This window comes from Cyprinodon tularosa, unplaced genomic scaffold (assembly GCF_016077235.1).
Source record: "Cyprinodon tularosa strain WSP-4 unplaced genomic scaffold, ASM1607723v1 ctg323, whole genome shotgun sequence".
NCBI classification, from domain to species: domain Eukaryota; kingdom Metazoa; phylum Chordata; class Actinopteri; order Cyprinodontiformes; family Cyprinodontidae; genus Cyprinodon; species Cyprinodon tularosa.
The window spans coordinates 379,939-403,444 of NW_024039034.1; the positions used below are offsets into that span (position 1 = coordinate 379,939).

A 23,506-nucleotide genomic window follows, 5' to 3' on the forward strand; every position below is an offset into this window, starting at 1 on the left:
TTCAGGGTAATCCTGGTTCCAGTAACTTATATAGAGTACAAAGAGTTAAAGCAAGATGCTATCAAAGGCAAAAATGCAAAAGACAATACGAAAAGAGTGTATATAGAACAAAACAGCATAAAAAACTTGTAATGTCGTGAAATATGTTTCCTTTGAATATAAAATTATCTGCACAGTAGAGACCCTGGAGACTTTATTGTACTTGCACTGCAGAGATGTACTGACCTTATAAATAACAAAAAAAAATTACACAGGCTACACGGTAGTTGGCATGTGTTATTGCACAGTGCAAGAGAAAAATATTGCACGAATGACAATAGGTAATGTTTTGCTAAAGGTGGAAAAGAGGGGGGAACTGACATTTGACCCTCTTCCTATCACCTCCTCCTTCTCTCAAGTGAGGAGTTATACAGCTTGTTGCTTGAGGAACAGAGGAGTTCAGCAGTCTGTTGATCCTGCATTTGGGGCGGAGCAATCTCCCTCTGCTCAGGCTCCTCTGAGTGGTGAAGACAGTGTGCAGAAAGTGGCCATAAGTAGTTTATTAAGTCTCCTTGTCTCTGCAACTGTCCCCAGAGAGTCCAGTTTCTTGGCGATCACAGAGCTGGCTCACCTGACCAGTTTGTCCAGTCTGGAGGTGTCCTTCATGGATGTGCTGCATCCCCAGCGCATCACAGTGTAGAACATCTCCTACAGCTTATCACAGATGTTGAACGACCCGAGTCTCCTCAGGAAGTACAACCTTCTCTGTGTCGTCCTGTGCGTTGTATCGTCATTCAATTTACATTTTTGTGTCCAATTATTATGCTTAAAATGTATTAAAGTTGCTTGTGGCAGTCATAACAATGAATTAGCCATTTTTAATATTTTTATTACATTAATGAACTGCATCTAATGTGAGTTAAATCATATTTCAAAAAGTATAAAAATCAAAACAATGGCATCTAAACAAACAATCTAGTAATATTAATATGAGTTTAAACAATATCTCCTGTTTATTTGTTTGTTTGTTTTTTTCTAGTGCAAAGTCATACTGGTATACAAAGTTATCTTTTTAATAATGTTTGCTGGAAACTGTTACTAAGGCTAGCTGGGGGTCATCTCTCCACATCAACACGACAAAAATGTCAAAGCGGGTAAAGAGGTTCAACAGCCCTTGTTGTGGTTTCATCTCTGCCATCAAAATGTAAATTACAGTTAATTATATCAGTGAGATGATCTAATGACTTAAGAGCGGTTAATTTCCAAATAATTGGCAAAAAAAAACTACAGACACACACTAACACACACGTTCACACACACCTGGTTTGGATTCCCGGCAGTAAAAGCTATGAATAATGGATCTCAGTTTTCCCTGGCCTGAGGGAGAAGCTTTTAAACGTAATTTGTTGCTTTAATTTATTTACACAACCTGGCAACATCAGCCCTCAGGCTGGGTGCATTATACAGAGTCCCACACCCGGAGAAAAGCACACACTCACACACACTTCTGACACTGCTGATGTGACAGACACCCATCTGCACCCGGAATAAGGCACGGTTGGAATTTCTTGGATGCACGTGTGATTTAAGAGGCAACTTTTTCACACGTCGATGATAGATAAAGTGATAATTAATAGTTTTTATCGCCACAAATCCTCAGTTTTCCCTTTTAGACGTCCCTGGTGGTTTTAGGATGTGAAAAGAACAGTTTTCACCCACCAGGTCTTGGAGGAGCTTTTTTGCCAAAGCTTTATCAATGCTGTTGAATAACATTAGTTTTACATTCACTGCAGCACAACAGCTCACAAACATCAAATGACCACATCATGAATACGGAAGACTATAAACATCCATTTATCATGATTGCAATTTAGGAATGTTTTTGTATGCAGCAAAATTTAATTTTCAACATGTCTATACGTCATAGAATACAAGTTTTTATCTGTTTTATGATTAATATTTCCTCTCTTTTATGTCGAGTAATCATATTTTTTATATCATGTTCATTGTTTTGTTTTATTTGATATTATTTCAAATCTATTGTTTAATGTTAGTCTTGCTGAAGCCTTAATGTCCTTTGCTGCTCTTCCTTTAGCTGCTCCTTTTACTTTTACTATTTCAGTTTAGCTCCCATAAAAACATCCTTTGAAATAAGGATATTTGATATCAGTCTGAAAAATGTTTACATATCCTAATAATAAATGTATAGATATAAAACTAAAACTCCTATAATTTAGGAGTTTCACATCAGATGGTTATGATTGACCACTACTCAGCATACTGAAGGGGGGGTTGTCCTGTTTAACCCTTAGACATCATGTTGAAATGCCTCCGGAGGCTGGTAAGGCATTCTAAGGAATTTGAATGAGTCATTTCACTGTGTTTTGTATTTTTTGCATAGAAATTCAATCTGAAAACAGACTGCCATAAGTTAAGAAAAGTGGGTTAAAATCCTTAAAATGTTGTCCCAAGATTTATAGCAGGCTTTTGTTACTTTTGATGTGAAAATGCATTCTGGTAGAATCAGAAACAGACAGTTTGAAAGTATAAGATGTTCTTTTACCGGGTGGATCATCTAAATAAGTGGTCCACCTAATTGTCAGTCATTCTGGTGATATGTTTACATAAGGCCGTCTTTGTGTAAATATGTTAATCCCCATTTTCACTTACCACTGGTGAGTCTGGCATAGTGGAAAAATTGCAAATATTCTTTTGGAAATTAAGTTTGTATGAGCAATGCAAACAGCAACTTTTAAACAGAGCGTGCACGAGGAGCAATGGGCTCATGCATGCTGTCGCACGCGTTTAATAGGCGTTCCCTCTCGGGAGCAGGTGCAGGGTTATCATGGCTCTTTTCAAAAATTTGCCAAAATCCTCAATTACACCGTTAACTTTGGAATTGTTATCTTAGGGTAGGTGAATGTAGAACTGAATTATTTTGATACCACAAAGGAGGACATTTTTGCCATAAACCAAATACTGCCATCTCTGAAACAAGGAGTAGAAAGTATCATGGTTTTAGAATGCTTTGCTGGACTTCAGAGACTCCACCATGATATCTGATGTGCAGCAAATGATGTTCAGGAAACATGTGAAGAAAATTCAAGCTGAAACAGATTTAGACTATTAATTATGACAGAAAAAAAAAATGCAAAGATCTGGGCCTAGTCAAAACCCAGATTTTGATTTTATTTAGATGCTGTGATGAGGCTTGGGACAACACTATTAGCTTGTTGTGTATAGCACTAAGCAAATGCAACTTTAGCATCTTTTTTAAGTTTTCATCTGACTTCTTGACAAATTGATAAATAATGAATTTAACAGTAAAATCAAAAATAGTTGTACGGGTAATTTTAACATTTACTGAGTTACTGAGTTTCTGCTACTCTTTATATAGAACAGGAACTTTATAGAACTTACCGTTCAGACAGATGATCATTTCTAGGGCCCTATAATTTCTGCGATCATGGAATCACGGACGGAATCGCGGAATGTAGTGTAAACGCGGAATTTCTACATTTGAAATGAAATTTTGTTTTTGTGTGGGAGAAGAACGTGCGACACAACCCCTCCCGCTCCGTCATTTCGGCTCACCCTCCCTCATCAAAACATTGAAAAAATGGCGAAGCGGCTCTCCACAGCTCCGCTTTCGGCGAAAAAGTTGAGAAACATGACGCTAAGCCATGAGTTCAGAGCCGAGCAGTTCCCTCGTGACTTTTACGTGTCAGTTGAACTATTGTTTTGCAAGTCTTGTCAACATTCCATTGATTGGAAGCGCAAAAATACATACATAAAATGAAAAAAACTGAATTTTCAAAAATTAAAACGGAAAAAACTGAATTTGGGAAAAAATTAAACAGATTTTATAGGGCCCTACATTTCCCCACTGGTCCACTGCACGGTTCTTGCGCCGTCTTTGTTATTAGTTGCCGCTGTTGGGTAGCGGCAGGCTATGGCAACAGCGGGCTGCTGTAACAGCAAATCCCATAATGCTTTGCACGGGGAGCTCTCTGTGCAAAGCATTACAGGCTAGTTGCTTGTCTCATAGCCCATACAAGCTTTCTGTGTTCAAACGTTCGCCCTAACCCCTAAATCCCTCAATCTCTATATAGAGCGGGGACTGTATAGTGAACTTCATAGTGAACTCAATTAACATTGCTCCCCGTTGGTCAGGTAACTCCTCCTCCACTGCGCAGTGCCTACACTATTTTTGTTGGTAGTTGCTGCTGTCGGGTAGCAACAGCAGGCAACTGTGAAAGTGGCCTCTTCTGAAGCCTTTCTTTTCTTCTCTTACACTTCATAGACACTTTTTCTCTTACAACCCTTGGATATTTTATAAAGAACCGCTTTGAGAAAGGTAAGCTTCAATGACTGTCTGAAACCATAACTCACCACAGATATATGCCTGAAAGTGTCATGGTCGGTTTTACGAATCTGACCCACATGCAGAGATACCGCTCAGAGAACATGGGAAAAGTTTAACAGGTTTATTGAGGAAAGAGTACAGGGGTTGGATCTGGAACTCAGTGAGCTGGTGTATGATCTGGTTGAACTGTAAAGTGCCTTGAGATGACATGTGTTGTGAATTGACGCTATATAAATAAACTGAATTGAATTGAACCGGAACTGGAAGTGAGAAGGGTCAGTTAATCAGAGGTCAGTTCAGGTACCGTAGAAATCTTAGATGTTGTAGATAATGCTGGTGAGGGACTTACGTTTGAGGGGGGTCTTTTCAGTCCTTGAATCCAATCTGTGTGGGATAATCCAAAGAATAGTGAACACGTTGGAGGGTGGACAGGTAGACAAACGTTGGACCCAGAGGAGTAATGGAGCAGACTGTTACTCGGATTTCCGATGGGAACTTGAACAGATCATGCGGTTTTCCCCTGCTCACTATGAACACGGCTTTTCCTTCCAGGGGGAGAAGGTCCAGGTATCCAGTTAAACAGGAAGACTTCCTGCCGAAGAAACAAAGACAAAAGACATAAGTCTCAGAGGAACAACGCTAGGTTAGACTCAGCTAATCTCAGATTGGCTAGAGTACCCAAAACTGGCAAACACTCTGGCGTCGAGGTAGTGACAGTCCACTGCTCAAATACTCCTCCAGATAATAATCCAACAAGTCGCAGGTGTGCAGGGAGGCCCAACGAGGACAGGGCACCACCTGGTGGTGGAGAGAGAGGAAACACAAAAACAGACCACACAAACTGGATTCCTAACAGAAAGTGAGCATGCTCAGAAAAATATAGCTAACTGGGTATGAGCACATAGGACAGCCTTATGTAAACTTATTTAGATGATCCACCCGGAAATAAAAGATTGTCTTCCATACACATGTTTGTCAGGAGCTAGTTGGTGATAAGCTACTTGGCTTACTATGCTTTCTAAAGTCATAGATAGCAAAAAGGCAACAGGTGTGAGCTGAATTCAGCAAGTTTACGCTGAAACAGCTTATTCAAAAAAAGCAGTTGGATCATGATATCTCTATATAACACAGAAGTGCAGCAGAGTAGTAAAAGAGACTTTCTTTGGACTGTTTTGCTTCATTGCTGTAAGAATGAATATTTAAAGCCCAAAATGCCTCCCTTTTTTCTTTTCACCCATGATTTTGTAAAATATCAGCCATCTGTTTAAAAGCAAAGTACAATAAAAGTGTTCTTTTATTAAAGGACACATATTGTCAGATTGTTTATGGTGATATTGCATCTGAATCTACATCCTGCTCCTTGTTTGACAGCGTTTGTCAGTGGAAAGGAGCCGGATATTAAATTTGCTGGCGAGGTTTGTCGAACAGAATATGGCTTTCTGTCACTGCAGCAGTGAAAGGTAATCTGTTTCTCCATGCAGCTGTCATGATCAAAGGGATCCCACTCCCATGTCTACCACGCGCTATGGCCCACATGGAAGAGAAAGCACAATGACGTGCCTGGCTACACCCCGGCAAATTCTGCCCAACACACGCGCACACAAACCCTAACTTGCACAAACACTGCGATTTACACTCAAATCTCATGGCTGCTTTATGTTGTGTGCTTTCTTTAAGAAGCTTTGCTCCTGCTGTGAGCACAGCAGTCAAGGAATGGACACAAACACACGCTGATGAACACACTCGTACATAACACGGAGAGGCTGCACAGCAAAATCCCACATGAAAGTAAAGGCACCAGCTGGAGGTCCAACCGTACTGAAAAGAGACAAAAAGAGAGAACACCATAATTTTCATGGAATAATCTTAGTATTTTCTTTCTAACATATTTACATGAGAAGTCGTTTGGTTTTGATCACTTTTCAATTCTTTAGGGCAAGTTAAATAAATGTATGGTTGTGATTTTTTTAATCTAATTTAATCAGTCATTCATATTCAACAGTTTATATCTACTTTTAAGGAAAAATCAATTAGTAGTCTTCTTATTGCCCTACTCCTTGCTCCTAGTATCTGATGAATTTAGACATCAGTTTTTAGATGTCATGTTGCAGCTTTTCGCTGCTGCACCTTCAGTATACCAGCCCCCTATCTTCATTTCTCCCCAGGGAATCGGCCTAAACCTCCTTTCATGCTTTAGTCATCCTGCCTGGGTAGCAGAAACATCCCTACTGGCTCAGTTTCAGAAACACATGTATCTAGAACTGTCCTCCTCTCTATTCTCCACCCTGCACATCTGACAATACCACCGCTGGATCAACAAGGCTGATGCTTTTCTTATTATTCTTTAAATTAAACCATAGCACTACTTAAACCCATAACATTGGGCTGTCTGTACTTAGTTGTTTCTCCCACCACCTTCTGCAAAGAAGCTATCAATAAATTCCTTCCAGTCCAATTAAAAGTGTGCATTTTTTCCATCCACATTTTCTAACCCTTAATGATCCCCCCTGCTAACTCACTCTTTTGGTATATTTTCTTCTGAAAAACATAATCCAAAGACTCTAATATTGTGGTACAATTTTGTGACAGTGAGAAGGTTTCAATCACACCAAAAGGAAAAAAAAATTTAACCATCAGAATGAAGAGCAAATTAAAAAAAAAAGCTTCAGAAGAAATAGAAAGGAGAATTACATGAAAACTACAATAATAAAAGGAGTGGATGTGATTCACTGTGTTGCATGTGGAAGAGCATGATTAACATGTGTGCAATGGTCCCAAAGCAAGGACACAATGGTCCAATTTCAGGTAGATGGATTAAAACATGCAGTGACCTGCAAGCATTTACATACACCTTCACATTATAACAATAAACTTCAAAATTATTTAATTACGGTGATGTTTAAGTGCAAATGCAGAGTAAACCACGAAACGAGCTGCAAAAACATGTGTGATGCAACCTAAAAAAAAACGCTAGCACAAAAAAAATGCAAAAGAAAAAATTGCAAACAACAAAAACAAAGGGAATGAGCTACAAACAGGTGAAAACGTGCAGCAAACCATGAAATGAGCTGCAAACACATAGGATGGCCACCGTACTAAATAAGATGCTCTGTTTAAGAAGACCAACAAAAAGCATTGCATAATTGTGAAACATAAGAAGATTTATTGATGTGGTCTTTGTGACTAAAAACCTGAAAAGGGTGGTGTTCATTTGCATGTTGCCTGCCTGTCATTACTTAGAAAAGCCACTCATCTTTGGGACATAAGTCTCCACACTTGTTTATATATCTTGAAACTAAAAAAAGTGCCCATTCTTCTTTGCTTAATAGCTCAAGCTGAGTTCTTTATAACACAATTATATGTCTCCCTATGGTGTCTCTGGGTTTATATTTAGTGCAAATATCCTGAGGGAGAATCGCTATTCCAGTCTAAATAGTTTTGCAGCACTTAAAAGTCTGGTACCAGGACTGCTATGCAGTTAACTTCGACTCTGAGCAGCCATTCTGCCAAAGAATAGCACACTCAAGCACAGGTTTGTATTCCTATCCATATAAAGACTTTAGATTGACTTACATTCATTATAGTGACTGAATTGGTGCCTAAATGTGACATTTACCCTAACCATTATCAGTATATTACTAGGTCTAACATAAAATTATTTAAATCCTACCTTTAAATTAACTCTCTGAGGTTAAAAATGGGGGTCTGCCACATTATGAGCAGCTTTCAGTCCCCATAAGGCCTATTGGTCCACAGAGGGTAAGTCAAGATACCAAAAACAGTCCTAAATAGGCAACATAAACATGTATACAAACACTACCACCACAGCACCAGAATACTAGAATATGAACTACTGGAAAAATATATTTTGCTAAAGGAAGTTGCAAGTTTGTTGCTTTTGTTTTATTGATTTTTTTAGTTTTTTTTTTTCACATTTTATGGTTGAAGCTTATGTCCAGACCACAAAGTCCACCCTCTCCCGACCTTTAAAAATAATGCAGCTAAGCATAATTTTTAATTCTCGTCATGTTCACCAAACATAGAACTGTGTTTACCATACACATTTATTAACATTTTTGGGGAACAACGGAATCATTCGAAGTGTTTCTGAGCTGTTTTTATTAGAATCATAAAGCTAAATGCCTGAACATCAACACATCTGCATTGTAACCATAAACATACAAAAGTACTGGTTCTTAGAAGGAGCTCCTGAAATAATAGTTTGAAATTCTGTCTCTTTATTGCTGGAGAGTAAATCAATTAAAGCAACTAATTGATTAACAAAATTGCTGCGTAATTATTTTTAGTCAATCCTTCAGCATAATGATCAATACCCCAATATATGTTCCACCCAGAAACAGGGAAACTCTGTAGGGCAGATTTATTTTTATTACACAAGATATGAATCAGATGTATCTGATTGTACAGATGATAGTTGGAGCCTAGTTAATCCATAAACAAAAGAATACCTAATTAAAAACTATTGCAGCATTGTACATTACACTGCCAGTCAAAAGGGATCTAAGCAAATTATGTTAAGATTGAGACGCCTATATTCCTCTGCATTCCTTACCTTCCTCCCTCAGCCCTAATTCACAGTAAGTGAAAGGAGCGGAGTGCTATTTAATCAAAGTAAGTGTCACATTAATTCAGACAAATCTAAGCAATCTAGTTTTCTAATAAAGCTGTCATATTTGCATCCGGTGACTTACACTCACCCGCGTTTTGAGATTAATTCCCCTAGCAGCCGTTTGATTTATGAATGAATAATTCTGAAGGGGGGGTGACTGTGAGTACATGTGTTTGTGTGTGTGTGAAAAAGCATCTACAAAGCCTCACCTCTTAATCTTTGGATTCAGTTTGTTTTTTCTAATTGCAGGCAATGGGAAGACCTATCCAAATCGAAAGAACCACAAGTAAAATCATTGGTTCCTTGTTTCAGAGCAGCTGCTAATTTCTGCTTATCTCATTTCCATTCCTGCCGATGGGCCATGCATGAGAATTTCTTCCCACTTGACATCGTCTTTCCATATTCATTCATTTTAGCGCAACACCCAAAGGTCACTGTCTGCTCTTTTCAGTGTGCAAACATCAGAGAGAGAAAGAGAGAGAGAGGGAGAGATCTTTGTTTTGTTGGTGGTTTATAGCAGACGTTAATTTTCTTTTTCTTGTTTTTTTTTTCTGCAAAGGCTAAATAGAAATAAAATTCAAGATCAGCTATTTGGATGTCTTCTGTAGTTCTTTATCACTACCCAATAAAGTTTTCTTTGTAACTTTGGGTGTTTTCCTTTCATCCAATCATCTAAGAGCAAGAAAAATCAATCATGATTCCAACAGCTAACTGTGGCACCCATAGTGTTTAACGACAAAATACTTTTTGCACGTGTATGATTTACATTGGCAGTTGTTTTGCCTCCTGAATTATTTTGTTTTGTTTATTTTGTTTTGGAGGTTTTATTTAATTGTTGAGAATTGAAGATATGCACAAACATTTCAAGTATAATTGGAACAAGGACCTGCAAAAATAAATAAAACACAGATCAGTGTGAAGCATGCAAAACAAAACAAGCTGGAAAGGGGCCACAGGAAGACTGAAAAATACCAAAGAAAGAACAGTAATGAAGAGGGCCTAGATAGAAGGTAACCAAACCCCTTAAAAATGTTAAATGATAGAAAAGAAAAACTTTATGAAGGTGCTTGAAAAAGGCAGCAGTTCTTCTTTAAGAAGTGGGTAAACTGTTCCTGCCTGACAACTGAATTTTTCCTAATGACAAAAAATTAACAAAGATTTTAAATGGATTAAAAATTTGGATTTTTATTTATTTATTTATTTATTTGAAATTGGGTTTTAACAACACTATTAGTAGTGCAGTATCCAGGGAGGACTTTACCATCAGGCAATACTAGGCAGTTGCCTAGGGCCCCAAGTTCCTGGAGGCCCCATAAAACTCTGTTTACCTTAATAGTTAATACTAGTGTACCTTATTTGTGCACAATAATTATATAATAAAAACCATTTTGCTATCAGTGCCATCAGAACGCTTATAATATTAAGTGTGTCTCAACCCCAAATTTCCTATTTTCACCCCTAGCAGAATCTAATTTAGGTTGGACCAGTTTAAGCATTTTAGTTTTGGGGCAAGAAAGAATCAAATGCACTAAAGGTAAACTGAAAGCCCACTTTATAAAACCTCAAAATCAGAACAAAAATATGTGTTCCTATTAGCAGCCTGGAATGTATAGTTGGTAAAAGTGCTCAACACTGAGGAGCTCACTCTTCCCATTAGTGCAACAGAAATTGAGGATGACTGACACTTAAAGGAATAGTACACCCAAAACATGATTAGCCTTCATTTTCTACTCACCCCCATGCTGAACAACACTCTGGAGTACTTTTTTGATATCTCAAATGCATCTGGAGATCTAGGAGGCTTCTTGCTGTCTGCTGACATTCAAATAATGGAGGTCTATGGTGCCCGAGACAGAAAGGTCCATAAAAGTCGGAAGCCGGCAGACCAAACCAGATGAAAGTGCGCATTCAGCGTCTGCTCTGCCGATAATGCAAGCGTAGAAGAAGAAATGTGCTGTTTACCTGTGCAAAGAAAGAAACAACGAAAGAAAAATGTCTGAGGACTTCAGTGTTGAGGAAGAGCATGAGTTCTTTGCCGAGCTGAATGCCCTGGTTTGGTCTGCCGGCTTCCGTAGCGTCGTGAACTTGCAGGCGCGCGCTTTCAGGAAATCCTATACACTACTGTTTATGCTCTAAAAACATTCTAAATGACTTCGTTTCGAGTAAATTCTGGATGCTACCCACTCAGGACACTTGGAATACATTGGACGAGCAGTATGGAGGGATATTGACACGTTTTTTGTGGACTTTTATGGACCTTTCTGTCTCGGGCGCCATGGACCTCCATTATTTGAATGTCAGCAGACAGCAAGAAGCCTCCCAGATCTCCAGATGCATTTGAGATATCAAAAAAGTACTCCAGAGTGTTGATCAGCATGGGGGTGAGTAGAAAATGAAGGCTAATCATGTTTTGGGTGTACTATTCCTTTAAGGTTAAAGAACAAACCAAAGTGCCATCCCCAAAGGCTGTGCTACCCTAAGAGGTAATCTACCGTATATCACCTTCTTGAAAATTTTAAAAATCTAAGCAAATCTACAAACAGTGTGAAAAACAAAAGCTGGAAATATAGAAGTAGAGTATTTACTGCATAAATTCCACTTTTCTGTTGTTTTGCTCTTCACAACTCTGTGTGTATAACAAGCTGATTTGGTCTGGCTATTAGCCAGGATGTTTAATGAGGGAGCTAGTTTATAATCATGTTTTTACAGACTTTGTAGAGGGGCAGCTGTATTTTTTTGATTTTCCAGATCAGAATTCTTTTTTTTTTTTTTTGTCTCCTGTCATTTTGCAGAATTTATACATTTACAGTTTAGTTTTGTTTGTTTTTTATAAGTGCTAGAAACATTTTCCAGCCTTCTTTCAGCAAGCTGGCCTGCAGGTTTTGTTGTAGTGGTGGCCAAAGACTTTCCTTAAATCCCAGCAAAGAACTTAACATCATAGAAAAATTGTATTTCTAAAACTTTGGTTCATCATTATGAAAGTAACCACTTTATGCTTGCTAAAAGTTCATGTCACACTGTAAGTGGGATTATGATTTCAACAGAGATTCAGAACCACAGCATCCTCCAGGTCCGGGATTACAGTGTAAATATACAGCAGGCCACAATTGACACGCCCATCTTTCTGCCATTTCTGATTAGACACAAGAGAATTTCACCTACTGACTGAAATTGAAACTTAAAGACCTAAATGATTCTTTTTATTTCACCTACATTTTTTGGCTGGAAACATTATTAACATTGTCACTAAAGATAAATCATTCAAAATACCTGTGAGAACCTGGAAAAAGCTATGCAGCAATTATTATTTAACTGGTACAATATCATTAAAGAATCTCCCGTTGATTGCAGAGATCGGTATTAATAATTTTCACCCTGCTTTTGTTTAAATGCTTGTAAAAAATATTTTCCTATTCTGAATTGACAATATTTTACTATATAATGAAGGTAGTCTGTCTTATTTCTGTTCAGAGGCAAATTGTAATGAATGTAATTCATTTTTAATCTAAATTCGCCACCAGTTTGCTTAAGCCAGGCTTTGTTAAACAGCTTCTCGCTTTATCTTTAATCCTGAGTCCAATAATCTTATGGAAAAAGCTAATTTTAGCCACTTTTTACTAATTAACGCATTTTTTCAGGTATAATCTGAATCTGATTACCAAAGATTAGAATTTATAAAAAGACTCTCATTTCAGTTTTGTTCTTCACCTCACCACACCAGACAGATGACCACATTGCTGCAGACAATGCATCAGTCTGTCCATCCATTTCCTGCTCCATTTAAAAACTGTTTTTAACTGAGACATAGACTATGCTTCCAACTGGGAGATAAATCTTTCATTACTCATTTAAAACTAGTATTACTGATATGGCCTGAAAAGTTGTAAATAAAAGCAGTAAGTAAACTAAAATGTCAGTCTGGATTAACTTTTTGCTCATCTTTCTGAGGAGCTTTGCATCATCTAATAGTAGCCTTGAATTTAATACATCAAAAAAGACCTACTGCTGATACCTGATTATCATCTTCTAAGTGAAGTTGGCCATTGCCACCACAAAGGACTGGACTGTAGCCTAAATCCCTCTCAAGATTTTCTATTTTCTGAATTTTTTCAATAAGGTGTATGAAATTGAAGACACCAGAGGAAGATCTGAATCAAAGAAATAACAGCTGATGTTAAGCTGGTGTAGAGGGAGTCTTTGAATGTCAGTGCAGTATTGTGCTACAGTCAGATGCACAGAAAACTTTGCTTTATTCCTCCATCAAAGGCTCCTTGAGGGAATCCGAGCAAAGCCGCAAGGAGCCGTCTCAGCCCCACCTCCCGCAGAAAATCTGACACAGGAGAGGAGCTTTTCTGTTGGATGTCAGGACTGCAAGAGCATCTCGATTTCAAACAGATGTGTTGAATGACTTGCAAGTCAAAGGGAGACAAAGAAGATCTGCTGATCCTTTTGCTTTTAGACAGCATTTTGTAAATTGTTATTTTCCTACTTTGTGTCAAAGTACAAAGGAAGATAAAGCTCGCATGGGTAAGGAAGTGAACTTAAAGCCATATTAGGCTGTAGCAGGCTGGGATCAAGCAAGTAAAAAAAGTACATTTTTAAAGTAAACATACATATATTAATGAAAATAGAACCAATTAAATCACTTTCATAATTATTAATGTTTTTTGGAAGGTTAAAAAGAAAAAAAACTATGTAGATGACTTTGTGAGGCTGACAACAGCAGGAGGTGCTGTACAGCGCTGCACCCTGCTGGCTTGGCTATGTGAGCACGCTGTACCCTGTCAGACTGTATGCTACATGTGGTAAAGGAAAAGGATTTTTTGGATGAAGGTCAGAGGCAAAGAGAGATCTCTCTATGAGTTTATTGAGCTTTTACTGGTTTTGCACAATTTGTTTGGAAATCAAATACCCACCAAAAATCATATTACATTAGGCCTACTGATAAAATAAGAGGAAGTCTTAAGAGGAATTCAGTTCAGTTTCATTATGCATGTTTTTAAAATGCAGTGCAAAATGAATCTATATCTATATGTGATATTTAAATCACTGTATTGGTCATTAGTAAAGGGGAAGGGTGGGAAATAACGCATATGCAATTAGCTCTTCAACTTACTGCAACTACTTTACCTTAGAGTGAATATAGACGCGGTCCCAAGAGACCACACTCTCCTAGTTTCTGACACTTTGTCTTTTGACTTAGGATGCCGTTTTTTGTCCTCATGACTTCATTAACAACCATTTTAAGAGGATTGATCTATTGCTTGTTTGTGAATTAAAGATACAGTGTGTAATTTTCAGTGACATCTAATGGTCAGACAAAAATATGGAGGCTTAATGGTACACTATGCCTTCTGCATCATCCACATCAAGGGATGACAAGCTTTGTTTACATAAATCATGTCATTATTTTTTCTTTGTATTTGGACTTGGTACTGCATTTCAGTTCAATTCAGTTTATATATATAGCGTCAATTCACAGCAAATGTCATCTCAGCGCACTTTACAGTTCACCAGATCACACCGTCGAATTGATTCAAAGTTTCCTATCTAAGGAAAACCAGTTGATTGCATTGATTATCGACTCAAAGGCAATCCCTCACAGCAAGCATGCTTGTAATGACTGTGGAGAGGAAAAACTCCCTTTTAACAGCAAGAAAACCTCCAGCAGAACCAGGCTCAGTCTGAGCAGCCATCTGCCACAGCTGACTGGGGTTCAAGGAGACAGAAGCAGACATACAGAAAGAAGCAGAGAAAAAAAATGCAACTGTCAACCAACTCCACAGGCGGCCCCCATCCAGGAAACACACAGCCAGGCAGATGAGCTCTGAGCCAGAACCCCATGTCAGCGGATGAAGAGAGCACATAGAGTTAGTCACAGTCAGAGAAACAGGACTACACTGGAAAACAGGCCGATCTCCAACATCTATAAACAAGGGTGTTGATAGAAGCAGCACAGCTGATGTTTCTTTCCAGGATGACATCACAGCCAAACAGGAACAGACGAGGCAAAGCTACTCTGAGGAAAAGCAGAGAGAGCAGAAGGTTAGAGATTGAACTAACAGATTCTGCAGAATGGGAGAATAGAGATAGAATGAAGCAGAATGATGAAAAAGGGGTCCCTATGTCCTGCAGCAGTCTAAGCCTATAGTAGCATAACTTTAGAGGTAGCACTGGATATCCTGAGCCACTCTAACTATAAGCTTTATCAAAAAGGACAGTTTAAAACCTACCCAAAATGTAGACAGGGTGTCTGCCTCACAGACCAAAACTGGTAGTTGGTTCCACAGTAGAGGAGCCTTTGCAGTAGTGCAGTAAAGCATCTGCCCTTAATATTTTTTAATACATCACTTTTACTTTTATACCCTAAGTAGATTTAGAAATGGTACTTTTACACTTTTACTTGAGTAAAAAGCTTAAGTTAATAATCTAACTGCTACAAAATTGTTTTTAAACAGTAGGATTTATACTTTTACCTGAGTATTAAACATTAATACTTTTGACACCTCTGCCTGTAAAAGTACAGAAAAATAATCAGGGATCATGCTGGTCCTTTCCCAGGTTCCTATCATTGCTTATCTGCTGAAAATGGTGAATAGAACATGAGAAGAGTGGAAAGAACAGTAGAGAGGGTCATTGGGGCTCCTGTTCCCTACATTAAAGAAATTTTATCCCAACTGTACGTGTCCTGAACCCCTAACATCATCAGCTACCCCTCATCTGCCCTCTGGGAAGATGCTTTGCAGCATTCTGAACTCTAAAAAAACTCTAATCACACACTTGTTAACACCATATTTGCACTTCGTGGTAGATCTTAAAAATAGAACTCAACTCACTGTTTCTACTGCATTTTGCACCATATCTATTTATTTATTTTTGCACTGCTCTGAACCTTCCACATAAATGCCCTTTTGCCCCATGTCTCTCCTACACTGTTTACATTCTAATCACTGCTGCACTTTATAAATGGAAATGTTCATTTTCACTGCTAAGCTGCACAATCACTGTCAGAAAGCTGAATAAATGAAATTTTGTTTTGTATAGTATGTCATAGAAATATGACTCCTGGAAAGCACAGATAAAGGCTGCTTTTGCTACAAAATGTCTTGTGAAATAGCTTTCATTTGTTATTTAATGTTGCGCCCTAAAATCAGATAAAAGTAGGCCTATATTATGAAGCTGCAGTCTAAATGCTCCAAGAAGACAGATTTGGGTAATTTTCTGTAAGATGTCTGGAGCCTATCAGTACTTCAATACATTAACATTTTTGTCTCTTCATTAGCCATAAGTATAATAAAAAGATGGAAGGAAAGAAGCAGTCTACATAGTTTTCTTTCTTGTCGGTATCAGGTCCATTTTTTTTTCAATGTGCGTATTTCTCAGAGGCGGATCCACAGACGCGTCATTTGCTCTGACGGCCCCCGGTAGTTTAAACGGTTTGCGTCATGACGTGAATAGAAATCATAGAAGTCACTTTGAGCAACGGGAAACGGTAAGAAGAAAAAAAAGATTTGGTTTGCTCTTTGCCCAAGAATGATAACTGCTAATCGGTAATAAAAAGCGACACCTAACGTTTGTTTATAGTATGACCTATTTTATGTCAAACTCTTGTGTTTACAGTCATTATGCAATTGATTTTCTTTTGTTTTTCTTTCCTTTTTTTTGAAAAAAAAAAAAATCCATGTTTTTGCCGTTGAACATGGGGATAATAACGTCATACTAATGTGAATAAAAGTCTGTTTGCTCTTTAGGAGTCATGGCTGTTTTGCTGAGGAAAGTGAGGCGCACCAACGCAGCAGCTGCGTCTGTTCTGGAGCGTAAGTGGTGACTGTCCTTAGAGGAGCTGCCTTAGCATAATACCAGATCCAGTTACACACACTTGCCTCCACATTTTCTAGCAAAGATAAATCTGTCTTCACTCTCAAGCACTTTGTATGCATTAAAAATACCATTCAAATAAATTATTAAGAAATTGCTTGTTGCTCTCCTATAGGGATCCAGGCTACTATGCAGAGATAAGAAGGGAACCCAAAAACTGCACTTAAATGAGAGTAGCACTAGTTCATTATATTTTAATTCAAGTGAGGAGTAGGCATCCAAGAAATGACTCAAGTAAGAGTAAAAAAAGTATTTGCTAAAAAGGCTACTGAAGTAGAAGATTAACTCATAATATCTCATTTACTATCTAAAATATGTAACAAGACAGACTAAAATGTAAAGCTACGGTATTTGAGAATTCAAATCATTAAATAATTGAAAGAAATGGATAATGTAATTGAAAATTAAATACAGACAGAGGAAGCAATTTCTTTTTAAAATAAAGCTTAGAAACCTAGTACCTTCAGTTGAAATATTTACAGCTTATTGTTTATAAGCGGGGCTGCTTATTGGACCTGTTGGTAGGACTGCTGCCTTGCAGCAAGAAGGTTCGATTCCCAGCCTGGGGTCTTTCTGCATGGAGTTTGCATGTTCTCCCTGAGCATGCGTGGGTTCTCTCCGGGTACTCCGGCTTCCTTCCACAGTCCACATTGGATAAGCTTGACGGAAAATACATGGATGGGTGTTTATGAGCTCAACCTCCAAATATAACACTAGGTATTCCTGTGATAAAGTATGCTTGTGAACGAGAAAAGAAACTCATTTGGACATAAATAATTATGTGTCAATGTCTGGAGAAATATTGGTAAAACATAGCTTGGTGGTAATCCATTAAGGTCACTCACACTGGATGGAGTAGCCAAACATTTTACTCAACTAAGGGTAACAATATTTTACAATATATTATTCAAGTTACAAAATTATTGAGCAGTAAATCTCTTTCTAAAAGTGGATTTTTGTTAAAAAGTTACTCAAGTAAATGTAACTAAGTAAATGTAGCTAGTTACTACCCAACTCTGCTACTATGTGACTTTTTTTACTTATCTAACTTATAGTTTCAGGGACTTGTATTGTGCTTTATTGTGAAATGGCAAATAATTATATTGAAGTAAAAGGTATATCAAATGTTCAATATTTTTTGCAAATAAACATCTGAAAAGTGTGGCATTGGAGGATTTTCAAATTGATATCTACTATGACTAGATTTTTCTGTTCTTTAATCTAAACCTTTAATCTAAGTGTGTTTGCAGCTTTTAACTGGTCTTTAATCACTATTTAGTCTTATTTATCTTCATCCATCTTCCCATTAACCCTGCCTGGCTTTTTATCCTGAGGGAAAAAAATCATCCACAGCATGAATCTGCCACTAAATAGTTTCACCATGTGGTGATTTGTTCAGTGTTACATATGCTATGTGCGTTTTTCCACCATGTATACTGTTTTATAGTAAATAGATAGCATCCTTTATTATTTGTGGCAAATGTTAAACATCTTATAATTTGCTTTCAATCTATGAATTTGTGTCACCAACTTCTCCCTCATAGGTTATGGATTTCAGCTCCTCAAGAGTTAAAGGTATAGTGGAGGATGTTCTTTTTCTGGGTGGATCATCTAAATAAATGGTCCTCCTAATTGTAAATCATTCTGGTGATATGTTTACGTAAGGCCATCCTATGTCCCCATTTTCATTTACCAATGGTAAGCTGAACATATTGAAAAAATAGCAAATCTTCTTATGGAAAGTAAGCTTGTATGAGCGATGCAAACAGCAACTTTTAAACAGAGCATGCACGAGCCCATTTCTCCTCGTGCACACTCTCGCACGTGTTTAATAGATGTTCCCTCTTGGGAGCAGGTACAGGGTTGTGCGTGTGCATTTTTTTTTAAAGTGGAGAGTGCGAGTCTTTGCAAAAATTTGTGAAAATCCTCCACTATGCCTTTAAGATTTTGTTTTATGACCTAATCTTTCATTTAACTTCACTACAGCTTCATCCCTGACCTCTCTGCTGTTCCTTGGTCCTTACTCTGTTTACATCTATATCATATATCTGGAGAGATCAGAGTAAAGGGGGTTGAAAACAAATGCAAGCCACCTAATTCAGATTATTTGCAGCAAAATAATTTCATTTTTACTTTGTTGGTCTTAACCATGTAATGCAACTAAACTTTTGAACATTGAACATTGAATTCAGCTTAAATAAATTCCCTCAGGTGCAGATTTCTGCACAGATTCTGAGATCCGGTCTCTGACTAGAGAAGACCTGCATGAGCTGTTCCCTGGACCAGAGAAGCTGAAGCTGAGGAGGACCATTCTCCGAATTATAAAGAAACATGTGAGTATGTTCTGAACTTTGTATTTTCGCTTTGTTGCAGCTCATAGATATTTACAGCATTCTTCCATTCTGATCAACACCAGTTCTGTTTTCATTATTCATGTAGAAACCAATAAATGTGCTGCTGAAGGAACTCAGAGGTTGTATTCCAGAATATTCTCTCAGGGGTATGTTTTTAATTTTTTTTTTCAGCTAATGCTACTAGAATAACATTACGGTATTAATATTTCTAACACACACCATCATACTTTTTACCAGATTCTCTATCAGGCAGTGGGGTCTTGGTTGACTACCTCCATACCCTGAAGGAAATGAAAGCTCAGCTGAACAATATGCATAGTTTCATTGAAGCACACATTGAATTACTGGAGGACATGAGTAAAGCTCGGCCGCACCAGCAACATGACCCAGGTTGTAATGAAACCTTATTGTAATGCATGCTTTTGGTAAATGTTCCTGATGGCTTCCAAAAGGGCTCCCAGACAGACTCCTATCTATGTGTGACGGTCACCAAATGTTCTCATGCCTCTAAAATATCACCATTTATTCTGAGTTGCCTTATGTTTTACTGGAAAACTAAATGAAGTTTATTTTCTATGAAAGTGAGAGGTTTAAGGACAATTTGTGTTGTCCTTGCAAACCTTTGAATTTTGGTGGAAATGATCAGCGCACCCACTACAAAAAAAATGTAACATAAATAAGTCATTTTTTTCTTAAAATAAGTGCATTTTTTCTTGAATTGAGGAAGTAAGTGAGACACTTTGCCAATGGAAAAAGACAGTTTACATTTAAAATAAGAAAAAAACTATTGCATTGTGTTATTTCAAGTGCATATTATCTAATTATCTTATATTAAGAGTAAAAATACTCATTCCAATGTCAAATCATCTTATTAATCTACTCAAATTAAGGGTAAATACACTTGATTTAAAATTTGTACTTATTTTCAGATCGTTTTTGCAGTGCCACCATTCATATTAAATTATACAAAAAGTTCAGACTCGAATCTCAATCTACTCTCACAAAGTTTTTACATCTCCAAAAAATCTGTTTTCCTTTACTTTTACTTTTAATTTTTTAAAAAAAATTTTTTAAAAGTTTTTCTTTTAAAAGATCATCTAAAGCAACAAGAGCATCCCCAATGCCATGTCTATTTATGGGATCTTTCAGCACTTGAACACACAATTAAGTATTCTAATTTAAGAATATATATTGAATATATATTTTGGTGAAGAATAGGAAACTGTCTAAATAAAAAAGATTATTAAAGACTTAAACTTATATAGAAGGTTTTGTTTTTGCTCTCACCAGGAGTTTGCAATTTCATCTCATCTGCAAATGCTATGATTTCCAAGCCTCCCTCGTACTGTAGGTTTATTTAAAAACAGGCAGCCACCCGCATTTTTTGTGTGACATATGATGAAAAGATTATTGAGCTTTGTATCTAATATGGCATCCATTATTGTGTTTAAAAGATTAAGTCCTATTTTATATAAAAAAATTAAAACTACCAAATTAATCTAAAAGAACGCTACTAAAAGCATTCTTGCTCTTATCTAACATAAGGATGTGTATAAAAAAGACAAATAAAACAGTAAAGTAATAATGAAAATAAATATTTTTATTCATATCTGGCAGATCTTTTATCCAACCCTGACACAAAGTCTCCCAGCCCTCCAATAGGGGCTCACATTATACCAGCAAATGGACATTCATATGGAGCTCAAGGTAAATCTTAAGTCTGACATGTTTCTATTGCTTTCCTTTCCCACAGTTTTTATCACATAGAAACTCCTGATGACTTAACCCCATCATACTTTTGCCTGTCTGCCATATATCTGTAGCAATAATATGCAGCTTTAAGCTAATAATAATCCAGGATTGCTTTCTTATAAATTTGAAGTTGTTGCATGTGTAGACATGCAAGAACATTAAACTTATTCTTTGGTGGAATTAACTTAAACTTTTGTTTTTTCTTTTTTATGTGGTTTTACTTTGATTGACTTTTTACTAAATTTTGCAACAACAAAAAAAAAAAAAATCATAAGTAGAATGTATCCCATATCTATAAATTAAGTCTCACTGACTATTTTTACAACTTTTACCTATTTTTTATTTGATTTGGTGTTATAATCTCATCTTTATGTAATGTTTTTTAATGTGAAGTAAACTAAATGGTTGAATCTGTTCCCAGATGTTCATTCATTTCTCTGTCACCATAGTGATGTACCAGATGGTTGTCAGTGGTAAAACTTTTGATGCCCATCTTCAGCTGATGGCCAAGGTCCAAGCTCAGATGCAGGAGCGGGTTCAGCTCATTTCATGCAGTCAGGAGGGCCAGGTCCTCATAGTATTCTGCCCTATCACTTCACGTGCCGGGGCAGATGTTGATGGAGCCATGACTAATATAACAGGTAAACATAATATCAGCTCAACCTAAGATGAGACACAGTTATATGATATAAAAAACATATTTTAGCAGTGATTTATTTTTGAATCTTTTCTGATCAAACGATTTATTTAATTTCCTGTAGATTAAGAAATAACTACAATGACATTTATATATCAGTTTAAAAAATTTCTGCATCATAAATCTTTTCAGATTTTAGAAATTATAACCATCATTGCACCCAATATTATTTAGCTAAATATTTTTTTCTGTTTTGTTTTTACACTATCAATTTATTTAAATTCATGTAAATAGTTTACTTGCTTATTCCTTTATGCTCAAATATTATGGAAAGAAGTTCAATGTATCACCTCAAATAGAAATGTTTATTATTACTATATTTAACTCTATAAAACATGCATAAGACTTATTTATGTCTCTGTTGCTGGCACAACATATCCCCACTAAGCAAAAATAAAAGATATTTCCCTCCGATTCGAGCTTTAACTAAACTTTTATTTTTTCTACAGGACATGAACCTGTTATTCTGGTCTTGATGCACCACACACTCGACTTCAAGCACATGACAACGAGGAGGACATGGTCGGATGACTTAAATATCGTGCTGCACGTCAATATTTTCTACCATGAGACAGCGCATGGATTGCTGAGGTGTCAAGAAAACTACAAGGCTGTGATTCAGATACAGAACAAACTATTGGAATACTGTACTCCAGGAAGTAAATGGGCTGTGACTGGTGAATATAATAACCCTGGCATTGACAGCTGCTCCCGTTTGGACAGTGGGGGCAGTGAGTTTGGATTTAGGCTGTTTGGCAGCAGCAGCAGTAGCAGCAGCAGTAGTAGCAACTGTGATACTAAGAGTATCTGGGGGCCTGCAGATTAGATGTTTATTTATATTTCTTTTTTTTTGTTTTCAGGGATGTCGGCTTATAAATGTATTAAAGGTACATTTCCACAATATTATATTTTGTTTTTTTTTAGATGTGATTATTTGCATTTGGTTTCTATATTTGTCCTTTTATATGTTTACTGGAAAATAAAGTAGTGTAAAACACTTAAATAATGAATTGCTGTGCATATGGAAGGTAATAAAAATTGAATCAATTATATTCTTCTGTCCCTTTTTGATTAATTTCATAACCTATATTATAATAGGAAAAATACAGATGAAAACCTGTATTATATTGATAGTTGCTTTATTTTATTTAGAAGTAGATTACAAATGATGGTTGTCAATATAGTAACCTATTATCTTGACAATCTGTATATTATTTTTATATTTCTTATATAAATTTAAATCTATGAGTTTAACTAATCTAGATATATATATCTACAGTAGATCAGTTGCATTCAATCTGATATTCTTATTGATATATTTTATCCTCCCAATTTTCACATAAAAATATCTTAAATGTATATACAGTAGTTGTATGTTTTACTTGAAATGGATTAGATAAATTATCTACATATGATATACTAGTATACTGAGTGCTATTTGTACAGTGACTGTTTTTCCACAGTAGTGTTTCAATATATTAGTTTCAGCACTCCCGTAGCAAAAGTGGTTCTGCAAAAAAAAAAACATAGATAAATATATAAAAGATATCTTTGTGGAAAAATATTTTATTAATTGTATTTATACAGTGCAAATATCATCTCAAAGCTCTTTACAGACACAGTTCAACCAGATCATACGGTCAGATTGGTTCAAAGTTTTCTATCTAAGCACAACCATCTGATTGTATCGACTCATTGACTGGAAGGCAATCCATCACAGCAAGCATGCTTGTAGCGCAGTGGAGAGGAAAATCTCCCTTTTAACAGGAAGAAACCTCCAGCAGAACCAGGCTCAGTGTGAGCGTCCATCTGCCGAGCCCGACTGGGGTTCAAGGAGACAGAAGCAGAGA

At 36.9% G+C, this 23,506-nt stretch overlaps 1 protein-coding gene across 2 annotated transcripts; it reads left to right on the plus strand.

The window, feature by feature from the left end:
• The first annotated feature begins 16,397 nt into the window (after nt 1-16,397).
• On the plus strand, nt 16,398-22,694 carry LOC119788704. 2 transcript variants are annotated; one of them, XM_038293300.1, is made up of 8 exons: nt 16,398-16,467; nt 16,727-16,792; nt 19,065-19,186; nt 19,293-19,353; nt 19,445-19,597; nt 20,825-20,914; nt 21,409-21,600; nt 22,106-22,694. In XM_038293300.1, the coding sequence occupies exons 2-8, from the start codon at nt 16,732-16,734 to the stop codon at nt 22,480-22,482; spliced, it is 1,056 nt and encodes a 351-aa protein (XP_038149228.1). In that variant the 5' UTR covers nt 16,398-16,467; nt 16,727-16,731; the 3' UTR covers nt 22,483-22,694. The 2 variants fall into 2 exon arrangements, with proteins under 2 accessions (XP_038149228.1, XP_038149229.1); XM_038293301.1 differs by having other exon boundaries at nt 16,424-16,467; nt 16,711-16,792.
• The last annotated feature ends 812 nt before the right edge of the window (nt 22,695-23,506 follow it).